The 23348-nt window shown below is 44.1% G+C and overlaps 1 protein-coding gene across 1 annotated transcript; it reads left to right on the top strand.

Moving 5' to 3' along the window:
- The first annotated feature begins 534 nt into the window (after positions 1 to 534).
- On the top strand, positions 535 to 22091 carry LOC122542132 (cathepsin D-like). Its single transcript, XM_043679533.2, has 9 exons — positions 535 to 671; positions 5710 to 5869; positions 7800 to 7923; positions 8830 to 8948; positions 10905 to 11104; positions 11341 to 11463; positions 11584 to 11728; positions 15060 to 15158; positions 20441 to 22091. Exons 1-9 carry the CDS (start codon positions 610 to 612, stop codon positions 20600 to 20602), a joined length of 1194 nt encoding a protein of 397 aa, XP_043535468.2. The 5' UTR covers positions 535 to 609; the 3' UTR covers positions 20603 to 22091.
- Positions 22092 to 23348: the final 1257 nt, after the last annotated feature.

Consider the following 23348-nt stretch of genomic DNA (forward strand, 5'->3'; position numbering starts at 1 on the left):
TTACCTGTAGTGTTAGGTGTATTGGTCAGGGGGAAATACGTCTGGGTGGTTACTCTTCAGAGGGTCAGTGTGGACTGGTTGGACCAAAGAACCCGTTTCCACACTGTAGGGAATCGAATCTAATCTAATCTAACCATTCCTGAAATAAAAACATTCAGTTAATATTTCATAAAGTTTATTATTTTTAAATCCTGCCATGCTCAGTACACTTTTAATACAAGACATGTTTGGAATGTGTACATTTAATTTTCAAAGTTAAAACATTCTCTGGAGCACAAAATACAAACAACTCTCTGCTGTCTCTTGTATGCAGCTGTAAATGTAACTGTTTGTTGTAAACTGTTTTTGTAATTTGTTTAATAAAATAATAATACAAACAACTCTCTGACCCAATTCAGTCTCCTGATCAATCACATGATCCTGGAGGTCAGCTGATCACTCAGAGGAAAGCCCTTCTATTGGTGAGTTCTGGTGATTGACACAAGCCACAGCCCAATCAGCATTCTGGCGTTGAATCTAGAAGCTTCCTCCAGACACACAGAGCAAGGAGAGTGACCAGGAGGGTTTAAGTTGTTTGCTGCTGTTGGGGTGGATTAAAGTGGTTCAGAAATGGGGTGGGTGCGGGTGGTTGTGTTTTGTACATTGCTAGTTTCTTCTGATGGCCTTATCAGGTGAGTATAGACAGACCCATACCACTCTGTGTAAGGGTTTGTTACAATTCTAACCTTCAGTCATTGTACTGTGTAGAATGTGGTGCTGTCTTCTCTCAGATAGGAGGGTGGTGGTGGTGAGGATGATGGTATCGAATGGATGGTTCTGTTTGAGTCAGGGCCTGGACTTGACCAACTCTTGTTTCATGAGAATAGGCTCCTGCTGGGCCTGTGTGGTTTTTATCACCCAGATGATGTCAAATGGCAGTGATCAGGGTGATGTGTTTGAGCTACTTTCCTGTGGCTGAGGGAATGAAGGTCAGCCTGTCCTGGGGATCTATAATAACATCCATAAAGTGGCTGTGTGATTATTGACCAGTTTACCTATAGAACAAAAAAACTTGAAATTTGCATTGCTGACTGTCCCTTTGTTGCAGGCTTCAGTTTTTAATGACTAATGTATTTCATTCCTTGTGGTTAATATGTACTGCTGGAGTTGGTTACAGCCTGAGGGGTAGAGGGGCTGAGATAGATGAACTGATATCTGGCAGTGGGTTACAGACTGGCATATAATCAATGCTTTTGGGGGATTCATATGTTAGATAATAGTTATCTGGGAGTGTGGCGCAGGCTGGAATCTGGTGAGTGAAAGTTATAATGCAATGTCTCTGCAAATGACTGAGTATTCAATTAAAGCAATATTACATAAACTTTACTGTGTACAGACTGGAATGTGAGCAGAACTTGGCAAGAATTTTTTTAAGGTTTGTTTGTTTGTTTATAAGGTTCAGTTAATGGAACCATATCAAATGTCTCAATGTTGCCATTTCACCTTGAGGTTGTATTGAGCTCAAAGTCCTTCCTCTGTCCAAGAGGCTTTCTGGCTCCTGCAGTCTATATCAGTAATTTTATTGTTTGACTTGGGGCAGTTTATGCAAAGGTTCTTGCACCTCTTGTTCAAATTCCTCCTTTGGCTTTTACCCCTTTGCCTCCTTTAGGACTTGGCTTCTCACACATTTTCTTTCTTCACCAGTGGGTGCTGTCAGCTGATGAGGCCTTTACGATAGAATATCCTTCATTTGTTGCATGTACACAAGTACAGGAGTGCAGTGAAAAATTTACAATGTGCCTCTCATGATGCTGTCTTGGGTACAAAGTACCAGGTCTAAATCTTAGATACAAAAACAGGAATATGAGCTGCATTACCTTAGTTCATAGTATAAGTTAGAAATAAGATGCAATTAAAAGGATAAATACTACAGTCAGAAATAAATTACAGATAAACTTCACCGTGCAGTCAGTAGCTCAGTCTGCCTGTGCCAGACCCCAGTCCAATAATCTCTCCAGCATGCTCTGTTCCAGTTCTGAGTTTTCCCTTATTTTTCTAAGGCTAATTTTTTTTTATTCACTTCCCCATGATGGATTTTTTTTTAATATAAGTTGACATCCGTTCCAGTCCATGTTGAAACATCTTGTGACTTTCCTTTTTCTGAACTGAAAGTTGGGAGGGATTTCAAAAATGAAAATCTGTGTTCACTGGCAGAGAAGGCACCATGTTGGGGGGGAGGGGTGGTCACAATAAACTAACCAGCAAAAAATGTCCTGGGAGGGGAGACAGATGTGGGATATAAAGTTGTTGCGATCAGAAACTTGCGAGTTCAAGGTAATTTAGGATGTATTATGGCAAAAGCAAAATATGCAGGGCTCTGGAGATCAGCTTGGGAGTGTTTTAAAATCCTCCAAGGGTCAGCACAGACCTAATGGCCTTTAAGAACTGTTGAGAGGTGGGAAATGAAAGTAAATTGTCACCACCAAGGCTCTGAATGTGACAGGGATCCCTGGGAATGTTTTTAGTCTTAGGGAGAATTCTGAAGAAACTTTTTTTTTCCCTGGGGAATTACCTCTGTCTTGGCCTGTTGTAGAATTGTGCCCTACACTGTGGTCCACCCTTTATTGTGTAAAATGTCACTATTTTTGCAAGGTCCAGAAGCAGGAAGTGAGCACCCATCTGTGGTGAGTCGTTGCACCATTAAACCACAAACGTTGCAGCACACTGCAATATGCAATTATTCATCTTTCTTCATTCGGGGAATGTGTGCTTCTTTGGTTAAGTCAACACTTAATGACCATCCCTAGTTGTCTTGTTGAAAAATATGGGGATGAGCTGCCTCCTTGAACTGCTGCAGGTAGATGTCCAATGTTTAGATTAGAAGTTTAGAATTCCAACAGTATGGAAACAGGCCCTTCATCCCAACAAGTCCACACCAACACTCTGAAGAGTAACCCATTCCGCTACCCCATATTTACCCTTGACTAATGCACGTAACACTATGGGCAATTTACCATGGCCAGATCACCTGATCTGCACATCTTTGGACTGTGGGAGGAAACCGGAGCACATGGAGGAAACGTACATCGATACGGGGAGAATGTGCAAACTCCATACAGTCACCCGAGGTGGGAATTGAACCTGGTGCTGTGAGGCAGCAGTGCTAACCACTGAGCCACCGTGCTGGCCCTAGGCAAGGAGTAGCAGGATTTTGACCGAGTGACAATGAAGGGACAGGGATATATTTCCAAGTCAGGATGGTGAGTAGCTTGGAAGGGACCTGCAGAAGATAGTTTGCTGCTCATAATTTTCTCCGATTGGCCCTGTAGTCTCTCCCAGAGGAGCCCAAGCCTCTTCCAATAGGTGTGACCTCTGTTCTCTGCCGTTAATCTCTTTATTCTTTGGGCTATGGGAGTCACTGGGAAAGCTGCATTTCTTGCCTGTCCCCTTGAATGGAATGGCTTGTTCGGCCATTTCAGAAAGTGAAGTCAACCACATTGCTGTGGGTCTTGGAGTCACATATAGGCTGGACAGGATCAGGACTGCAGATTTCCCTCCTGAAGGACATTAGTGAACCAGATGGGTTCTAGCAACAATTGGTTGCCATGGACAGTAGTTTAATGGTAATGATCACTGAGATCAACTTTGTTTCATTAATTTTTTTTGGTTTTAAAATCTGGAAGTGTCATCTCTCAATTTTTGTTATTGCACAAGGGTTTTTTACCCCACCACCAAATCACCTGTGATATTTTTCATCTATTATCTACCACAAATAGATTACCTGTGTTTCCAGGAGAAAGTGAGGACTGCAGATGCTGGAGATCAGAGCTGAAAAATGTGTTGCTTATGCCCGAAACGTTGATTCTCCTGCTTGGATGCTGCCTTACCTGTGTTTCCAGTTAGGCCGAGAAGGTGTGAGAGATAGCAGGAAAAGGGGAGAGTGCTAACTCAGAATGAGGGGGTCCTTAAATCATTCCTCCCCCTGCAGTGCCCACTTCAAGAAAGGCATTTAAGTACTAGTGGACAACATGTACTGTCTTGGAGGATGAAGGTAGCTGTGAAAAAGGGGTGATCATCCCAGACTTTAATTTTTTTTATCATGTCCCAGAAATGTTCTCACATACATCTGAACCTTTTCCCCTGTCACCAAATCACTGGTGTTTTTTTTTTATTAGATTTTAGATTACATTAGTGTGGAAACAGGCCCTTCGACCCAACAAGTCCACACCAACCCGCCGAAGCGCGACCCACCCATACCCCTACATTTACCCCTTATCTAACACTACGGACAATTTAGCATGGCCAATTCACCTGGCCTGCACATCTTTGGACTGTGGGAGGAAACCGGAGAACCCGGAGGAAACCCACGCAGACATGGGGAGAACGTGCAAACTCCACACAGTCAGTCGCCTGAGGTGGGGATTGAACCCAGGTCTCTGGCGCTGAGACAGCAGTGCTAACCACTGTGCCACCGTGCTGCCCATGTTTTCTTTTATCTATTACCTGTTGAATTCTTCATGTAGAAATCCCAATAAAAGTAATGCAGACTGAGGGGTTGGGGGTTATCCAGATTTTTAGAAAGTGTTATCTATCTTAGCTGAACAGCTTTCCCACCACCAAATCAATGGCTTTTTGTTTTTAACTATTCATCAGTAAGTCACCCATGTTTTCCAATTGATTACCTTTTAAGGCATTTGCACATAGTCAGTGGAGAAAAAAAGTGGGGGGGAGGGGGCACTTCGAATTGATTTTTGAATTCTTACCACCTACTGAGGAAGGATTTGAACCAATGACCTATTGTTGGGCTTGGCCTACGGATTAAAAGCCCACTGATATTACCACTCTGTCATTACCTGTCCCTACAGTGCAACCTCCCAGTGTACTAGTGAAATAGCCTTACAGGGGAGGGGATGGGTGACAAAGAGTAGGTCAGGGGTCCTGCATTGGGTGAAGGTAGGATCTGGGTTCAGCTGTGAGACCTTTGTGGGATAGTTGATTAATTGTTTGTGGCTCTTGGTTTGGATGGAAAGTTTTTGGCTTGTTCCTACTCTCCAGCTGGAGTCTGTCAGAGGGTGGTATAGAGTGACAATACTGTGGCTTTAGGGGATGTATTTTGTCCTGTTTTTTCTTTTAAGTGAAGGAGGGTTGAGAGGTGCCTAGTAATCTACTCTGAGCCGAGGTACAGTCTTGGGGTTTTTTTATATAATAATTGGAACAGTTGAAGCACCCTGAATAGGTGGGGTCAGGTTCCTACAGAACCAGGATTTTAGGTTTTTTTCTCAGTAGCAGTTGCAAGGGTCTTGAAGCTGGATGTGGAAGCTGTTTTTACTCTTTCCAATTACATATAAAACCTGGGGTTTCTTTTACTGCTGCTAAAGTTGCATGTGAGACAATCTATTTTACTGAATTTGCCTTTGCCAAGGGTGTGATTGTGATGTTACTCTATTGGAACGGTTGCTATTTTGGGGTTAAATAATCTATTAAGTTTTCCAAGAGTTATTCCAATTTCTTATTGTATTTTCACTAGTGTCTGAATAAAGCATACTTTGATCAAAACACTCAAACTTTAAGCATCCAATTGCACCTGGAATGCAACACCTTACCTTACTCTTTTTAAAATAAGGTAGTTAAGGAGTGGACCCTATCCTCTGAATATATTGAAGTTTGGTCTGATCCATAGCGAGAGTTGCATGAAAGAAAAACGAATATTTCTGTTTTTATGCCTGCCAGAATTCCACTGACGAAGTTCCAGTCCATCCGAAGGGCACTGACTGAAGTTGCAGGTTCCATTGATAGCCTTGCTGCTGCTGGTGAACCTAGCCCTGACAAGTACACGGAATCACCACAAAAGGAGGCGGAGACTCCCGAAATACTCACTAACTACTTGGACGTGAGTGTGATTGTCAAATCAGCCACTTGCTTGCTCTCTGTCCTCTGGCTCTCCCTCACCTGTACCTGCCACATCCTGGTTGACCTATCTTGAAGATTTCCCTAGAGAGTTCCCTGGTCGGGTGGAAAGGCAGATTCATTTGCCGAAATTGCATTCTTGAATGTGCTGTCGATCTGAAGTTGCACGTGATGGGGCACTGTTTGGGAACAGTTCCTGGTTCAGGTGTTGCCTCTGACAATGCAGCCTCACCTTGGGCAACCCTGCTGTGGAGTGTTGGGCTGAGGTGGTGAACTTTTGGGTTACTAGTTTCTGCTATACAGAGTCTGTGGAGAGGAGAGCATGGAGAAGCTGACTGAAGGGTACAACGAGATTTTCTTTTTTAGAATTAGATCACGGAATGTGGGTATCATGGGCTGGTCGAGCATTTTATTCCTTTTCCCCCACCAGTTGCTGTGGAGAAGATGGGGTGAGCTGCTGCAGTTCATGTGGGTCAATCTACAGCACAATGCCCTTGGCGACAGAATTCCAGGATTTTGACCCAGTGACACTGAAGGAATGGTGATTATATTTCCAAATCAAGATGGTGAGGGGCTTGGTGGGGAACTGGCAGGGGGTGGTGTTCTCATGTATCTGCTGCCCTCTTCCTTCTAGATGGAAGTTGTGGTCTGTTTTGAAACGTGTTGTCTAAGGATCTTTGGTGATTTGCTGCAGTGCATCTGGTAGATATCACGCACTGCCGCTACTGAGTGTCAGTGATGGATATACCAGTCAGGTGGGTTGCTTGGTCCTGGATGATATTGAGCTGCTTGAATGTTTGAGCTGTAGTCAAGCAAGTGGAGTGTTCTATCACACTCCCACTTGTGTTGGAGAGTGGTGCTGGAAAAGCACAGCTGGTCAGGCAGCATCCGAGGAGCAGGAGAGTCTACGTTTCAGGCAAAGCTATTCATCAGAAATGTTGACTCTTCTGCTCCTTGGATGCTGCCTGACCAGCTGTGCTTTTCAAGTACCACACTCTTCAACTTTGAGGATTGCAGATGCTGGAGATCACGATCTCCCACTCCTGACATGCCTTGTCTCCTCAATGCCTGTCCATGATCAACAACAGGTGAGTTACACATGTCAGAATTCCTTGCCTCTGAGTTGCCCTTAATAGCTGCAGTGTTTTATAGCTAGTCTGGTTCAGTAAACCACAGATGTTGGTAGTACCATTGAACATCAGGTAAGGGTTAGATTCTTGAGATGGTCACTGACCCACAATCATGTGGTGTGAAGAGTATTTGCCACCTATCAGCCCAAGTCTGGATGTTGTCCAGGTCTTGCAGGATTGAGGTACAAGTTGGTATAGGACTGGATAAATGTTGACTACTAGGCACAGTGGCTCAGTGGTTAGCACTGCTGCCTCAGTTCCAGGGATCTAGGTTCGATTCCCGCTGAAGGTGACTGTCTGTGGAGTTTGCTCATTCTCCCAGTGTCTGTGGGTTTCCTCCTTGTGCTCTGGTTTCCGCCTACAATCCAAAGATGTGCAGGTCAGGTAAATTGTCCATGCTAAATTGCCCACAGTTGGGTGCATTAGTCAGGGGTAAATATAGAGTAGGGGAATGGGTCTGGGTGGGTTACTCTTCAGAGGGTCAGTGTGGACTTGTTGGGCCGAAGAGCCTGTTCCCATACTGTAGGGAATCTAATCTGTTGATGGTCCCAATTCTGACCTTTCTGAGTAGAGGAAAGATCATTGAAGTGGTATCATTTGATGCAACTCCTGGTCCAGTATCACCCGGGACTTGTGCATGGAGGACTTGGCTACTTGAGGGAACAGTGAAGGTGGGGGGGGTGTGAGGCTGTCATTTAGAATGCGACAGGGTGTCAGCTGGGTTTGAGTATTTGCCTACTCGTTTTGTGCAGATTTCTCTCACCCAATGCTCCTGTCTTTCAGGCTCAGTATTATGGTAAGATTGGTCTCGGCACCCCACCACAGCTGTTCACTGTGGTCTTCGACACTGGGTCATCCAACCTCTGGGTTCCATCTTCCCGCTGCTCCTTTTTTGACATCGCCTGCTGTGAGTAAAGAGCAGGAGTGCTCCAATCAACTTTTTTAATATCATCTGTGATATTTAAGATTTGTAGCTTAGGTTAATAAGTCTGTATAAATTAGCTTGCTGAGCTTGAAGAAAACTTGTGGACCTTTTTTAAATATCTAGTTGTCAGGATATGTACTTTGCTGCTTAGACCAGCATTTGCTCTTGATCTCTGGAATTCTTTGAAATGAGCTGCTACTTTACTTGGCAACCGCCTACATGGCCTAATCATAGGAAGCATTGATTTGAGAATTCATGGAGAGTGCTGAACAGTGTAGAGGGAGCTTTACTCTGTACCTAATCCCGTGCTCTCCTTGTCCTGGGAGTTTGGGGACCATATAGAGGGAGATTTTATTTTTCAGTTTGAGTAGAGGGAACCTTATTCTGTTTTCTAACCCCACGCTGTTCCTGTCCCTGGAGTGTTTGATTGGGGTGGTGTTGAGGGAGCTTCTTTATCTCTCTTTTCTTTAAAGTAGAGGGAGCTTCATACTTTATCTAACCCATGCCTGTCCTAGGGGGTGTTTGGGGACAATTTTGAGAGCTTGACTTTCAGTTAAGAGTAGAGAGAGCAATACTTCTAGTTTGTGTAGAGGAAATTTTACTCTGCGTCTAATTCTTGTGCTGCCCCTGTCCTGGATGTGTTTAATGGGGAGTAGCACAGAGGGAGCTTTACTCTGTATCTAACCCCAAACTGTCCCTGTCCTGGGAGTGTTTTGGGGACAGGGTTGAGGGAGCTTTCTTTTCCCATTGGTTTAAGAGATCAAGGCAGCTTTACTCTGTATCTAACCCTGTGCAATGTCAGAGTGGCTCCCCTGTACTTTTTATATTGGGTAAAGAGCATCGTGCGTGGGAAGTTCATGTGTTTGTGTTCTGTTTCCTCCTGTGTAGGGATTCACCACAAGTACAAATCAAGCTTGTCGAGCACATATGTGAAGAATGATACAGAGTTTGCTATTCGCTATGGCTCTGGGAGCCTTTCAGGATTCCTCAGCCAAGATTCTCTAACAGTAAGTGCAGCCGATGCTACTATTGGGACAGATTGACCACTGCTTTGCTTTATCCAGTTGATTAGCATCTACAGCACCAATCGTATTGAGAACCTGACATTACATTTGACATCCTATTGATGCATAAATCTGCTGTAAAGAGACCTTTTTCTGTTCAGAATATGAAACTGGTCCATCTTCCCATCACGTGTCCTTTAATTGGGTGCTGACATCAACCTTACAACTGTGTGAAGAATTCCCTGCTCAGTCTGTCCTCCATCCTCTTTAATGTTCCTGTATTCTTGACATAATATGAATCGAGAAAAAAGTGAGGACTGCAGATGCTGGAGATCAGTTGTGTGGGGCTGGAAAAGCACAGCAGGTCAGGCAGCATCCGAGGTGACACAGTGACAGTGGTTAGCACTGCTGCCTCACAGCGCCAGAGACCTGGGTTCAATTCCTGCCTCAGGCGACTGACTGTGTGGAGTCTGTACATTCTCCCCGTGTCTGCATGGGTTTCCTCCTACACTACAAAAATGCAGGTTAGGTGAATTGGCTGTGCTAAGTTGCCTGTAGTGTTAGGTGAAGGGGTAAATGTAGGGGAATAGGGTTGCGCTTCAGCAGGTTGGTGTGGACTTGTTGGGCCAAAGGGCCTGTTTCCACACTAATCTGAAACTGGACAATTGGATTAATGTGACAGCAGGAGAGTCGATGTTTCAGGCATAATCTCCATCAGAAACCTTTTTATTTGACTAGTCTTGAAGATGGTAAATAGATACTGGGGCCATAGATATTGAGCAGCTTGACTGGAATTTGCTGCACACTATCCTTCCCAGGCATATGTCATTCCAGACCCTTTTTAAAGGAGAAGAGACATGATATTTTGAAGAGAAGCAAAATACATTCAAAACTAGGAATAAAAACAGACAGTTAACATTAACTCCGTTTCTGTGTCCACCAACAGAGTTTCACCGACACTTTTGTTTCTGACATTGGAAAAGTGCTGCTTGACAATCTTGGGATATTTCAAAGCAAATGAAACACATTTAAAATATTATAATTGAGAAGCAGTGCTTGCAGCGAGATAGGTGCAAACAAGGTGTTGGCTGAGAAATATTTATTTCAGGGTAACCAGAAAAAATCCCTGCTCTTTGCATGATAGCATTAAGCCCTTCAAGAGGCTTTGTGTAATCTAATGTGTATCTGTCCCTGTCCTGGGAGTGTTTGATGGGGGAATAGTGTAGAGGGAGCTTTACTTTTCAGTTGCCTTTTGAAAGAGTAGTAAACTTTAAACTTTAAGAATACAGAGTTTTTTACTTTCAGTTTTGAGTAGAAGGTGCTTTAGTCAGTATCTAACCCTGTACTGTACAAGTCCTGAGTTTGTGTTTGGGGACACTACAGAGGGAGCTTTACTTTTAGCTTTAAAATTTTTAGAGCTTTCTTTCAGTTCAAAAGAGTAGTGGGAACTTTACATTCTGTATAAAAGAGTAGACTATAGCACTTCACTCTGTATCAAACCCTGTACTGTACTTGTTTGTTGTCAATGCTATGGAGTTACTGAAACAAATCTTGAAAAACACTGTCAACATCACTTACTCCAATTAAAAGGGTCACCAACCCAAATAAAGTGTGGGGACAGATGGAGTGGTTCTCTGAATTAGCAAGTTTTGAATTACATTGGAGTTGATCATGATGAATAAATGTGAATTTACCAATCCTCTTGCAAATCTGTTTCATCTTGAGCACTCCAGTGGCCTGAGTATTGCTTTTTAATTGATAGAGCTGTCTCTTGCCTCTCTTTTTTTCCTGATTGCTATCCAGTGTCTCCTGCTGGAAAATGTTTGAAAGTCAGGTCTGAGTAAGTGCAGGCTGACTGGCCCTGTCTTCTCCCCCGCCCTATTCTGAACATGAGTCCCACTTGTGCTCAGCAGAGCTGTGATCTTGTTTGTTGCTTTTGATTTTTTTTTTAAATTATAGATTGGTGACATGGTGACTCCAAAGCAGGTTTTTGGGGAGGCGGTTAAACAGCCTGGAATTGTATTTGTTGTGGCAAAATTCGATGGGATCCTCGGCATGGGCTATCCCGCGATATCTATCGATGGTGTCCTGCCTGTCTTTGACAACATGATGAAACAAAAGCAGCTGGAGAAAAATATCTTCTCTTTCTACCTGAACCGGTGAGATCTGTATGTGTGCTCTCTCTCTCTATTCTGGCCCCTCTGTCGTTTTTTTTTTCCCCTGGCTGCTCAGCCCCTTGACACATCTTGATGTACTGTTCCACTTCCCACTCACTTCACCCTGATTTGGTTTTTCACCCCCTCGCGTATCGTGAATCTATTCACTCTGCCTGTGTTTAAAAATGGAAATGGTAATTTTGGTGCTGTTTCCAAGCTGCTTTGTGTTTGTGTTTGAGGAATGTGAGCACACAGCCTGGAGGGGAGCTGCTGCTGGGAGGCGTGGATTCTAAGTATTACACTGGAGACTTTCACTATCTCAATGTCACCCGCCAAGCCTATTGGCAGATAAAGGCTGACCAGTAAGTGCGCAGCACCTTTCATAACCTTGTGGAAGGAATTTTAAAAGAGAAATTCCAGATTTTGTTTTGTGTTTGGTGTCCCTGACCCAGTTCTCTTTTTTCTCTTGCTCTTTACTGTAGGGTGACTGTAGGAAATCAGCTGACCCTGTGTAAGGACAGTTGCCAGGCGATAGTGGATACTGGAACGTCACTTATTGTCGGGCCAGTGGAAGAGATAAGAGCTCTTCACAAAGTTATTGGAGCGGTGCCTTTGATTCAGGGAGAGGTGTGGATGCAATTAATCGCTGATCAATAACTGCTTTCTTCATATAGCTCCTTCAATATAATGAAATGTCTAGAGTGGCTTTATGTGAGCGGTTTCAAACAAGTTTGCAAACTCTTGTGCAAAATAGTGGACAGAGTGCATCCTGAAGACACTCTATGCTGAATTACACCATCATTGCAACCAGAGTCATTGAGATCTACTGCTTAGAGAAAAGGCCCTTCGGCCCATCAGTTGTACACCAGTCAAAAAATGAGCACCTCACTATTCAACTTTGATCTTGCAGCATTTAGTTGTCACAGTAACACACTTTAAATGTTGAGAGTTTCTGCCTCTACCTCACAGGCAGTGAGGTCCAGATTTCCACCACCCTCTGGGTGAAAAATATTTTCCTTCACGTCATCTCTAAACCTCCTGCCCCCTCACTTTAAGTATATGCCTACTTCCCCCGTCCAGTTGTCCATTAATACAAAGAAAAGTTCATTCTTTAATGGAAAGAACTGTGGATGCTGTAAATCGGAAACAAAAATGAAAATTGCTGGAAAAGATCAAGTCTAGCAACATCTGTGGAGAGAAATCGGAGTTAACATGCGTCGAGTGACCCTCTTGGTCCTGAGGAATGGTGACTGGACCCGAAACTCTGCTTTCTCTTAGCAGATGCTGCTAGACCTGCTGACCTTTTCCAGCAATCTGTGTAAAAGTTTCTTCTTATCTACCCTATCCGTGTCCCCTCTTTCTCTTCTCTTTCAAGAGAAACAACCTCAGTCTATCAATCTCTCACCACTGAAACTCTCCCATCTGGCAACATCCTGGTGAACTTCCTCTGCTCCCTCTCTAGTGCTGTCCTATACCCCGCATGTTGCAAATGCAAAACCTTCATATCAGTCTGAAATTCCACCTCACTGACCAGTTAATAATTCCCTGTTTTTGGTAGAGCGAGAGTCAGTGCAGGGTGAGGATGGAGTTTACCTCAGGAGCTCTGATCCTCCTCATGATTCTTGAGTCTAACTCACTTCAGACTGCCAAAGAGCTCCTCCATCATTGTGCAGTTTGGTATGACAGTGTATTTCTTCTCAGTATAGTGAGAGATGAGGGCTGACAATGGGAGTTTGAGAGACGCTGTGGACTTTTTTTTAATAGCTGTCTTGCAGCACCAAAGACCCAGGTTCGATTCCATCCTTGTTACTGTCTGTCTGTGGAGTTTGCACATTCTCCCTGTGTCTGCTTGGGTTTCCTCCCACAACCTGCACATTTTTGGACTAAGGTGGATTGGCCATGTTAAATTGTCAACCAGTGTCCAGGGATGTGAAGGCTAGGTGGGTTAGCCTTGGGAAATGTAGAATTATGGGGATAGGGTTGGAGGGTGGATCGGTGTGGACTCTGTGGGCTGAATGGCCCGCTCCCACATGTGGGTGAGGTTGCAAAGACATGACCTTCATGTTGACCTCTGCAGGTGTGGGCACTGAGTTTGCACCATGGGCATCACTCTGCACCACAAGCTGGCCATCCAGAACACTGAGCTAACCAACTATATTTTACAGGGCATCCTTGTGTGGGGGCCATACAGGTATTCTGATTCCAGTTTTAGTATATGTGCTACTGAAATTGGTACTGTAGGGATTTGAGCAGATGGACAGAGCTGGCATCAGGCATGGAGATGTACAGCATGGAAACAGACCCTTTGGTCCAACCCGTCCATGTCGACCAGATATCCCAACCCAATCTAGTCCCACCTGGCCCATATCCCTCCAAACCCTTCCTAATCCTATACCAATCCAGATGCCTCTTAAAATGTTGCAATTGTACCAGCCTCCACCACATCTTCTGGCAGCTCATTCCATATACGTACCACCCTCAGTGTGAAAAAGTTGCCCCTTAGGTCTCTTTCATATCTTTCCCCTCTCATCCTAAACCTATGCCCTCTAGTTCTGGAGTCCCTGACCGCAGGGAAAAGACTTTGTCAACTTATCCTATCCATTCCCCTCATAATTTTGTAAATCTCTATAAGGTCACCCCTCAGCCTGTGATGCTCTAAGGAAAACAGCCCCAGCCTCTCCCTATAGCTCAGATCCTCCAACCTTGGGCAACATCCTTGTAAATCTTTTCTGAACCCTTTCAAATTTCACAAAATCCTTCCGATAGGCCTTAGAGGCTCCAGGAAGTTGAGATTAACTTCTCGGAATGCTGCAAGTGCAACAGTGAAAATGCAATTGTTTTCCTTAACGTTTATTCATTTATATACTTTTAAGGAGTCCTTAACATTAACGTTGGATTTCTTTACATACATAAATAAATGTTAAGGAAAACAAATCTGTTTTTACTGTTGCACATGCAGCATTCCCTGAAGTTAATCTCAACTTCCTGGAGCCTCTAGGACAGAGCTGGAATCCTCCGTCTATCTGCTCAAATCCCTACAGTGCAAATTGCAGAAAGATGCACTTGGGTAATTAGAATATTTCCATTCGCTTTCCAGTTGGTTTGGAAAGGTATTAGAATGGGTATGCTTGCTGATGTAATGATGGAAGTGAGGTTTTTCAAAGTTGGGGGGGGGGGGGGGGGGGGAGAGAAGAGAGTCAAGAGATGGACATAATCAGTTCTAACACCTTGTACCCCTCAGGGTCTTCCTTTCAGATGCGATACTAAACTCTGGGGTATTTGCTCCCTCAAAGGGACATAAAGAATACCACAGACACTATTCAAAGAACTGAAGTTTTCTGACCAAATTTGTTCCTCCATGAACTTCTAAACAGTTATTTGGTCGTTTTTTTTAAACTTCTTTCCTGTTAGTTCACTCACAGGAAGTTCCCACTGAGTTCTGTATTCTCAACTTTGCAGCAGAAGTACTTTTTCTGTTATTTGTCCCTTCTATTTATTCATGGGCTGTAGGCATTGGTGATAAGGGCAGCATTTATTTCCCATCCCTAATTGCCCTTGACAGGCCATTTTCAGAAGGTGGTTAAGGGATGGCTGTGGGTCTGGAATCATGTAAGCCAGACTGGGTAAGGATGACAGATTGCCTTCTGAAAGACATGAGTGAGTCAGATGGATTTTTACAACAGTGAGACTATCTTTATATTTCAGATTTATTGATTTTTAACTCTGATTTTCCTTGTAGCCATGGTGGGATTTGAGCCCACTTTCCTGGGTGACTAGCCCAATGACATTTCTGCTACATGGTCTCACCACCTTATTTCAGAAATGCTTCATAGACTGCAGAGCTGTGCTAACGGAGCGGTAGTATAGAAATGAAAGTTTGTCTCTCCTGACCACGGTTACTGATGTGGCTGTACTTGATCTGAAACTTGCCCTGACAATTGATGTGAATTCTCCACAGTACCTGATCGACTGTACGAAGATTCCCAATCTGCCTGTTGTCACCTTCAAGCTGGGCGGTAAAGAATTCACCCTGACAGGAGAGCAGTATGTGATGAAGGTGAGTGAGCTGCTGCCTTTCACTGGTTGGTCTTTGTAGTTTAACATTAATCAGCAACTCTGAAAGCAAGTTAGTAGCTCTGCATTTGGCATCTGTCTCTTAAGAAAGAGAAAAGGGCTTTGAAGCCTCTTCTGGAGACTGTGTCCAGTTCTGGTTGCCCTGTTGTAGGAAGGATATTATCAAACTGAAGAGGTTTACTAAGGTGTTAGGAATGGAAGGTTTGAGTTATGAAGAATGGCTGGCTGGAGTGTAGGAGGTTGAGAGTTGACCTTGTATAAGTTCACAATATCATGAGGGATATAGATAGTTATGGTTGCTGTCTTTCCTCCAGGATGGGGGATTTCAAGACCGAGGACACATTTAAGGAGAGACTTTTTTAAAAAAAAAAAACAAATCTTTTACATGGAAGGTGGTTTGTTAGGGTTTCCATGACCTTTGGATAAGGGCATGAAGAGGAAAGGTTTGAAGGGATATGGGCCAGGAACAGGCAGTTGGACTAGTTTTGTTTGGACTATGGTTGGCATGGGCTGGATGGACCCAAGGGTCTGTTTCTGTGCTGTATGACTGACTCTATGAAGCATTGCATCCAACAGGTCACCCCTGTCATATGTGATGGACATGTTGTCCATGATAAAGCAGCGATAAGGGGAGGGGTGGCATCTTGATCTCTCTGGACTCCATCCAAGGCTAATTATGATGTGGAGGCACTGGAGTTGGACTGAAGTGGACAAACTCAGAAGTCACATGACACCAATAGGTCAGGTGACAAATGAGCAATACTCCAATACCTTGTGATTTCACATCAACCAGTTGGAACATAACCTGGTCATGTGACTTCTGACAGGATAATCATAGGAACAGGAGTAGGCCACTTAGCCTCTTGAGTCTTCAACCATTCCCTGAGATCATGGATCAGCTGTGGCCTAACTCCATACATGCCTTTGGCCCATATCCCTTATACCTTAACAAAATTGATCTATCTTTGATTTCAAAATTGGCAGTTCATCTAATATCCACACTGTTTGTGGAAGAAAATTCTAAACCTCTACCTTGAAGACTGAGGTATCAACAAGAAAAGACAAACCTCTACCATTCTTTGTGTGGTCTGGCCCTAATTCTCAGACTATGCCTCTAGTTCTAGAATTCCTAACCTGTAGAAATGGTTTATCTTTATCTACCTTGTCTTTTCTTGTTGATATCTTTGAAGACTTTGATCAAGCCACTCATTCACTCCCTAAGCTTGAGAAAGCAGGGCTAATTTGTATTTTACAAAAGAAAAACCCCAAAGAACTGAGGATGCTGGAAACAAATTGCTGGGAAAATATCTCACCAGGTCTGGCAGCATCTGTGCAAAGAGTTAATGTTTCAGTGACCCTTCTACAGACGAGTTTTTTTCCAGCAATTAGTAATTTCTATAACCTCCACATAACTTAACCCGTGAAGTCCAGGTATCAATCTTGTAATCTTCTTCCTGAAGAAGGGCTCATGCCCGAAATGTCGATTCTCCTCCTTGGATGCTGCCTGACCTGCTGCACTTCTCCAGCAACACATTTTCAGCTCTGATCTCCAGCATCTGCAGTCCTCACTTTCTCCTATCAATCTTGTAAACCTATATCGTACTCTCTAAGGTCAGTATATCTTTCCTAAGGTGTGGTGCCCAGATTTGCTCAATGTTCCAAGTGGAGTCTAACCAGGGTTTTGTAGCAAACCTCTTCATCCTTACACTCCAGTCCTCTGGATAATAAAGACCAGCATTCCATTGTCCCTTAAAGGACACCTGTCCAAACCTCAACGTAGCAAGTGGTGTGAACTTTTAAGTACAATTTCTAAATAGTTGGAATTGAACACTGGCCTACTTCTGTTCCTATGATTATGAACATTGACACATTGTCATAATCATTTGTGGGTAAGTCTGCTCCGATTGGCTAGAGTGTTACTATGCCAAAGCACCACAGAGTAATAGGCTTTCCAAATGCCAGGTAATTCCAACCAACCAGCACCCTTTCCTCCTGTGGTATAAATTGTTTTGAAGCTTGCTATTCTTGTATCTGCCCTGATGAATGCATAACAAAAGCTTTGCCATCTAGTCACTTTTTTCAGCATAACTTAAGAATTTGTCACCCTGCTATAGGAAGGGTGTTAAACTATAAATGGTGCAGAAAAATGTTTACAAGGCTGTTGCTGGGACTAGGGGGTTTGAGGCTGGATAGACTGGGGCACTCTTTCTTTCCCCTGGGCATCAGAGGTTGAGGGGTGACCTTTGTTTGTTTGAGGTAAAATCATGAGGGGCATAGTTAAGGTGAATAGCTAAGGTCTTATTCCCAGGGTAGGGGAGGCCAAAACTAGAGGGTTTCAGTTTAAGGTGAGAGGGGAAAGATATTAAAAGGGACCCAAGGGGCAACTTTTTCACGTTGGGTGGTAGGTGTATGGTATGAGCTCCCAGAGGTAGGTACGGTTAGAACACTTAAAAGGCATTTGGACATGTACATGGATAGGAAAGGTTTAGAGGGATATGGGCCAAATGCAGGCAAATGGGACTAGTATAATTTGGGAAACCTGATTGGTGTGAATGTGTTCGACTGAAGGATGGGATGGATTTATCCTAGGATTCTCTGGGAAGCAAGGGAGATTGCAGATCTTTGGCTTGATCTTTGTTGTAATTGTCTACATGAATAGTGCCAGAAGACTGGAAGATAGCAAATGTTGTCCCCTTGAAGGGGAGTAGAACCAGTGAGCCTTACTTTGGTTGTGGATAACGTGTTGGAAAAGATTAGAGGATTTATAATCATCCAGAAAGGTATATGTTGATTAGGGATAGTCAACAGTTTTGTGAAGGGTAGGTTGTCTCTCTCAAACCTTCAGCGTTCTTTTGAGATGGTGACCACACAGGTGGTTGAGGGTGAAATGGTTGATGTGGTGTATATGGATTTCAGTAAGGCATTTAATAAGGTTTCCCTACTGTAGGCTGTTGCCCAAAACATGGGAGACATGGGACTGAGGGTGATTTAACAGTGCATCAGAAATTGGCTTGCTGAAAGAAGACCGAGGGTGGTTGATGGGAAATGTTCATCCTGGAATTCAGTTACCAGTGATGTGCTGCAAGGATCTGTTTTCAGGCCACTGCTGTTGGTCACTTTTATAAGTGCTCTGGATGAGGACGTAGTGAATTTGCAGATGACACTAAGTTTGGTGGAATAGTGGATAGTGATGAAGTATGTTGTAGGTTACAGTGAGACATAGAGAAGTTGCAGAGCTGGGCTTAGAGGTGGCTAATGAAGTTTTTAATGTGGGGAAAAGTGAGGTGAATCACTTTGGAAGAAACAACAAGAATACAGAGTATTGGGCTAATGGTAAGATTCTTGGTAGTGTAGATGTGCAGAGAGATCTCTATTCATGTACAGAGATCCTTGAAAGTTGCCTTTCAAGGGTGTGTCAGCTTTTATTGGTAGAGGGATTGAGTTTTGGAGTCATGAGGTCCTGCTGCAGTTGTGCAAAACTCTAGTGCGGCCACATGTGGAGTATTGCGTACATTTCTGGTCACTGCATTATAGGAAGGATGTGGAAGCTTTGGAAAGAGTTCAGAGGCTATTAACTAAGATGTTGCCTGGTATGGAGGGAAGGTCTTACAAGGAAAGGCTGAGGGACTTGAGGCTGTCCTCATTAGAGAGGTTAAGAGGTGACTTAATTGAGACATAAGATAATCTGAGGATTAGATAGGATGGACAGTGTTTTTCCTTTGGCTAGCATGAGGGGACATAGCTTTATTGAGGGGTGATGGATATAGAACAGATGTCAGAGGTAGTCTCTTTACTCGGGTGTGGAATGCACTGCCTGCAACAGTAGTAGACTTGCCAACTTCAAGGATATTTAAATGGTCACTGGATAGGCATATGGATGCGAATGGAATAGTGTAGGTTAGATGGGCTTCGGATTGGTGGACTGACCTGTGCAACTAGAGGGCCAAAAGGCCTGTACTGTGCTGTAATGTCCTCTGTTTCTGTACTGTTTGTCTTTGGAACCAGCACCAATGTTGCCTGGGACAGGTCCCTTGTGCTTCTTTCAACTGTTTCGCAGTACTTCGTCACTCAAATGGACTGAAATCGCTTCAGTTTCATGTCTCCTGCGCAAGGGCTACATCTCCAGCTGTCCTGCACTCCTTTGGTACTGTCCTGGGAGTGTGTCCTAGACTCTGTACACAATTTCAGGAGCCTGTATTGACTTGAACTGGTGAGTGCCTTTTTTGGCAAAACAAGGCAGACAAAGTGAAGGAATGCTGGATATATTTAACACCAGTTTGTCCCTGTTTAGTCAGTGTGCAAAATGACCAGTGACTGAAGGATGGCACACTTGGTTAGCACTGCTGCCTCACAGTACCAGGGACCCAGCCTCAGGTGACTTTGTGGAGTTTGCATGTTCTCCCTGTCAGTGGTTTTCCTCCAGTTTCCTCCCACAATCCAAAGATGTACCGGTTTGGTGGATTGGCCATGTTAAATTACCTGCAGTGTCCAGGGATGTGCAGGATTGATGGGCTAGTCATTGGAAATACAGGGTTACTGGGATAGGGCAGGGGGCTAGGTCTGTGGGGGATGCTCTTTAGTCACTGTAAACTTAATGGGCCAGGTATTTATTTTCCATCCCTAGTTTGCCCAGAAGGCAACCACATCCCTGACTATAAGGCTGGCAGATCTCCTACCTTAAAGGGCATTCATGATCCAGATGGGATGTTTATTAGCCTGGCATTTTGATGCTAAGATTTTGTGCATTCAGAGCTCACCATGTTCCATGGTAGGATTCAGACTCTCTAATCATAGAGGTTAGAGTTCTGAGTTGATCGTTCTAATGATGGCACCATTATCCTGTTGAACCTCCCCTGCTTTCACTCATGTCCTACCTCCACCACTAGTGGGATTTACTAATGGGAGTGACTATTTCTTATTCACTGAGATTGGTCTATGATTATAATCCCTCTTTAAAAAGGGGAAAAAAACCAGAAGTTACTGGAAAAGCGCCACAGGTCTGGTAGCATCTGTGGAGAGAAATCAGTTGACATTTCGGCTAGAGTGCCCCTTTCTTGGAACTGAACAGTGTGGCCTAACTAGGGCTTATGGACTTGCAGCTCAATATTCAGAACTGAGGGAGAGTGACTTGATCCAAAACATTAACTCTGATTTCTCTCCGCAGATGCTGCCAGACCTGCTGAGCTTTTCCAGTATCTGCAGTTATTTTGGTTTTCCTGGTCTTCCCTAATTTTTTTTTTTCCCCCTGTCTTTTTCTCTCTGCAGATCAGCAAGTTTGGCCAAACCCTATGCCTCAGTGGATTCATGGGCATGAACATCCCTCCTCCAGCTGGGCCACTCTGGATTTTGGGCGACGTTTTCATTGGCTGCTATTACACAGTCTTCGACCGTGCCAGTAATCGAGTGGGCTTTGCTGAAGCTGTGTAGTATGTTCTCCAAACAGAAGGGGCATTCGCCCACACCATGTCCGAGACAATGTCCCTTTCCCCACTTATTTTTTTTTTGTTTCTTTTTAAATTTGCGTGGGCCTGATTTAGAAAAATGTAAAGGAAATTGATGTAGCTCATTCCTACTGACTCCCCTCCTGCTTGACCGTGACCTGGCTACAGTTCTGTAACCCTTGCCTTGCTGAACAAACACAATCTTGGTATGTTTGTGCAGTTCTTTTCTCTCAGTAGAGCTGAGGTCTAAGCTGGTTTGCCAGGGGGTTTTAAGCAGTAATGATTTTTCTGCCCAAAACTGCTTCTGTGAAATCATGAGATTTCAAAGCCCCTTGCATTCTGATCCTTTTTCCAGTGAAAGTGCAGACTCCTCCAGTGCTCTGTAGCATTATCCCTCTGGGTTCTGAGGAGCTATAGAGGTCTTTTGAGGACCCACTTCATTCTGTGTATACAGGGCATCACTTTGTTACTATCTTGGACTGACACCATTTTTGCCCAGTGACACCCGTGTGCTTATTTGCTCTTCCATTTATTCAAAGATGCCTATTGGTCACCTCATGTGGGTCATCACGATAGCAACTTGGTTTTGGACTGTTCAATATGTTCAGCTCCCTGGTTTGGGGGGCAGGGAGAGTGGAGTGTAGTCAGTTTATTCCCACTCATTCTTTGTTATGAGAGCGTGAAAATGTTTGTCCTGAATCAGAATTGGGTCCCACAGAGTCGAGCAGTTGCTTTGCATATCAGGTTTCTGTCAGAGTTTGACAAAGCAACAGGGACTCCCTCTTGTTTTTAAAACAGATGAATGTAAATGCCACATGAAGGATTGGTGATTAGTTAGGTTAATCATCCCAGCCATGCTGCTACACCCTGCTGTGTGAGATAATGGACTCTTCTCTCATCCATTCTATCTTGTACATCTTTGGAAGCTACAACTTTGATCAGTCACTTGATGATACAGACCTTGAAATGTCACTGAAAAGTGAGGCATGTTGCCACATCAGGGCAAATGCAGGATGTCAAATTTTCAAACGGTCGTAATAATTTCTTCTACAGATTTAATGTTGGTGCAGTTTGTGTTGCTTTCTCCCACTGCAGGTGTTGCTTTTCCCTACAGTGGATGTAGTTTAACGTTCTAGTGTTCTGACTGTTTGTTTAAAATTTGGCATTTTTGCATTTGTCTTGATCAGCGCAAGGTGAAAAGCTTGGGCAATGTGCCTGCCTTTTCAGTAATAGCTTACTTCCTTGGTCCTTCTATTGAGTGGCTTAGGCCATGACTACCTCCTTCACTGGCTCTTGCTGGGCTCTTCCTCCCTCATCATTCAGTGGCTCATTTCAATAGGGCTATCTTCAGGGTCTCGGGGCCCTGGTCTGTGGGACTCCCAGCTGTTTGTTCTCTTTTTTTTATTATTGACAGTAGTGACTGAAGGGAAACAAGATGTGATTTCACCTGAGGTGGGATGGTGACCAGGGAGGGAGGGGAGTTGGTAACTGGTGGGGAGAGGGGGATTGGGGGTTGGGTGGGTAGTTTGATGACTGAAGGGTTGGTTTGGTGGGTGGAGGGAAAGGAGGGGTTTCACTGTGACTGGTGGGGTATTGAGGAGCAGGGGTAGTTTGGTAGTGACTGGTGAAGCAGTAACTATCTAGATATCTCCAACCATGCACACTGTGTCTTGGGCTGTACTGGGTTTAGCATAATCCCTATTCAAAGTTTGAGAAGATTTGTAGCTCGGGTGCTCGTTGTGGTTCTGTTCGCCGAGCTGGGAATTTGTGTTGCAGACGTTTTGTCCCCTGCCTGTCTAGGTGACATCCTCCGTGCTTGGGAGCCTCCCATGAAGCACTTCTGTGATTTTCCTCCGGCATTTGTAGTGGTTTGAATCTGCTGTGTCCGGTTGTCAGTTCCAGCTGTCCGTTGCAGTGGTCGGTATATTGGGTCCAATATACCGACCACTGCAACGGACAGCTGGAACTGACAACCGGAAGCGGCAGATTCAAACCACTACAAATGCCAGAGGAAACATCACAGAAGCACTTCACAGGAGGCTCCCAAGCACGGAGGATGTCACCTAGACAGACAGGGGACAAAACGTCTGCAACACAAATTCCCAGCTCTGCGAACAGAACCACAATAATCCCTATTCTCTGCCAGTGAGCCACATTCTAGTCATAGCTACTAACAGGCAAGTCTGTCTTGCTGAATTAATTTGGGACATGGGGAGGAAGACAAAGTACAGAATTATACCCAATCATCTGCCTGTTAGTCAGTCGCTGCTGAGCTCTCCTTGTGATTACAGGCAGTTTCTTATTTTGCTCAGGGCTGTTGTAGTTTCAAACAAACAGAGCTGGCTCTGGATGGTGAGGTAATGAGCTGTTTCATGGTGGGAGTCCTGAGGAAAATTGAAGCAGAAGTAAGGTTTTTTTTAAAATGAGTGGGGAGGTATGAACTGAAATGTAGCAATACTTGATTTGTGCCACTAGAGGTCAGTTGTAGAGCAACTCTATGAACACCCATTAAAACACTCTCTCCTATTTCGTGTTGAAATACTGCCCTAGAGTATATGGGGCAGAAATGGGCCATTCAGCCTATCTAGTCCATGATAGCACTTTTATGATTTGTGTAGACCTTGTATGTTTTATCCCACCCCACCAGCTTGTTCTGTTCCTACTAATGTTGTTTTCCCTTCAAATCATTGGTGAATAATCTCAAATATTCCTTGTTTTAGTGAGTACTGTTG

Source organism: Chiloscyllium plagiosum, unplaced genomic scaffold, assembly GCF_037043375.1.
Source record: "Chiloscyllium plagiosum isolate Xiang-an unplaced genomic scaffold, Cpla_swu_hap1 HiC_scaffold_33, whole genome shotgun sequence".
Classification (NCBI taxonomy): Eukaryota; Metazoa; Chordata; class Chondrichthyes; order Orectolobiformes; family Hemiscylliidae; genus Chiloscyllium; species Chiloscyllium plagiosum.

Coding starts and splice junctions, on each gene's coding strand:
- LOC122542132 (XM_043679533.2), top strand. CDS start 610: ATGGGGTGGGTGCGGGTGGTTGTGTTTTGTACATTGCTAGTTTCTTCT. Junction 8,949..10,904: donor TCAGCCAAGATTCTCTAACA/GTAAGTGCAGCC, acceptor TTTAAATTATAG/ATTGGTGACATGGTGACTCC. Junction 11,105..11,340: donor TTCTCTTTCTACCTGAACCG/GTGAGATCTGTA, acceptor TTTGTGTTTGAG/GAATGTGAGCACACAGCCTG.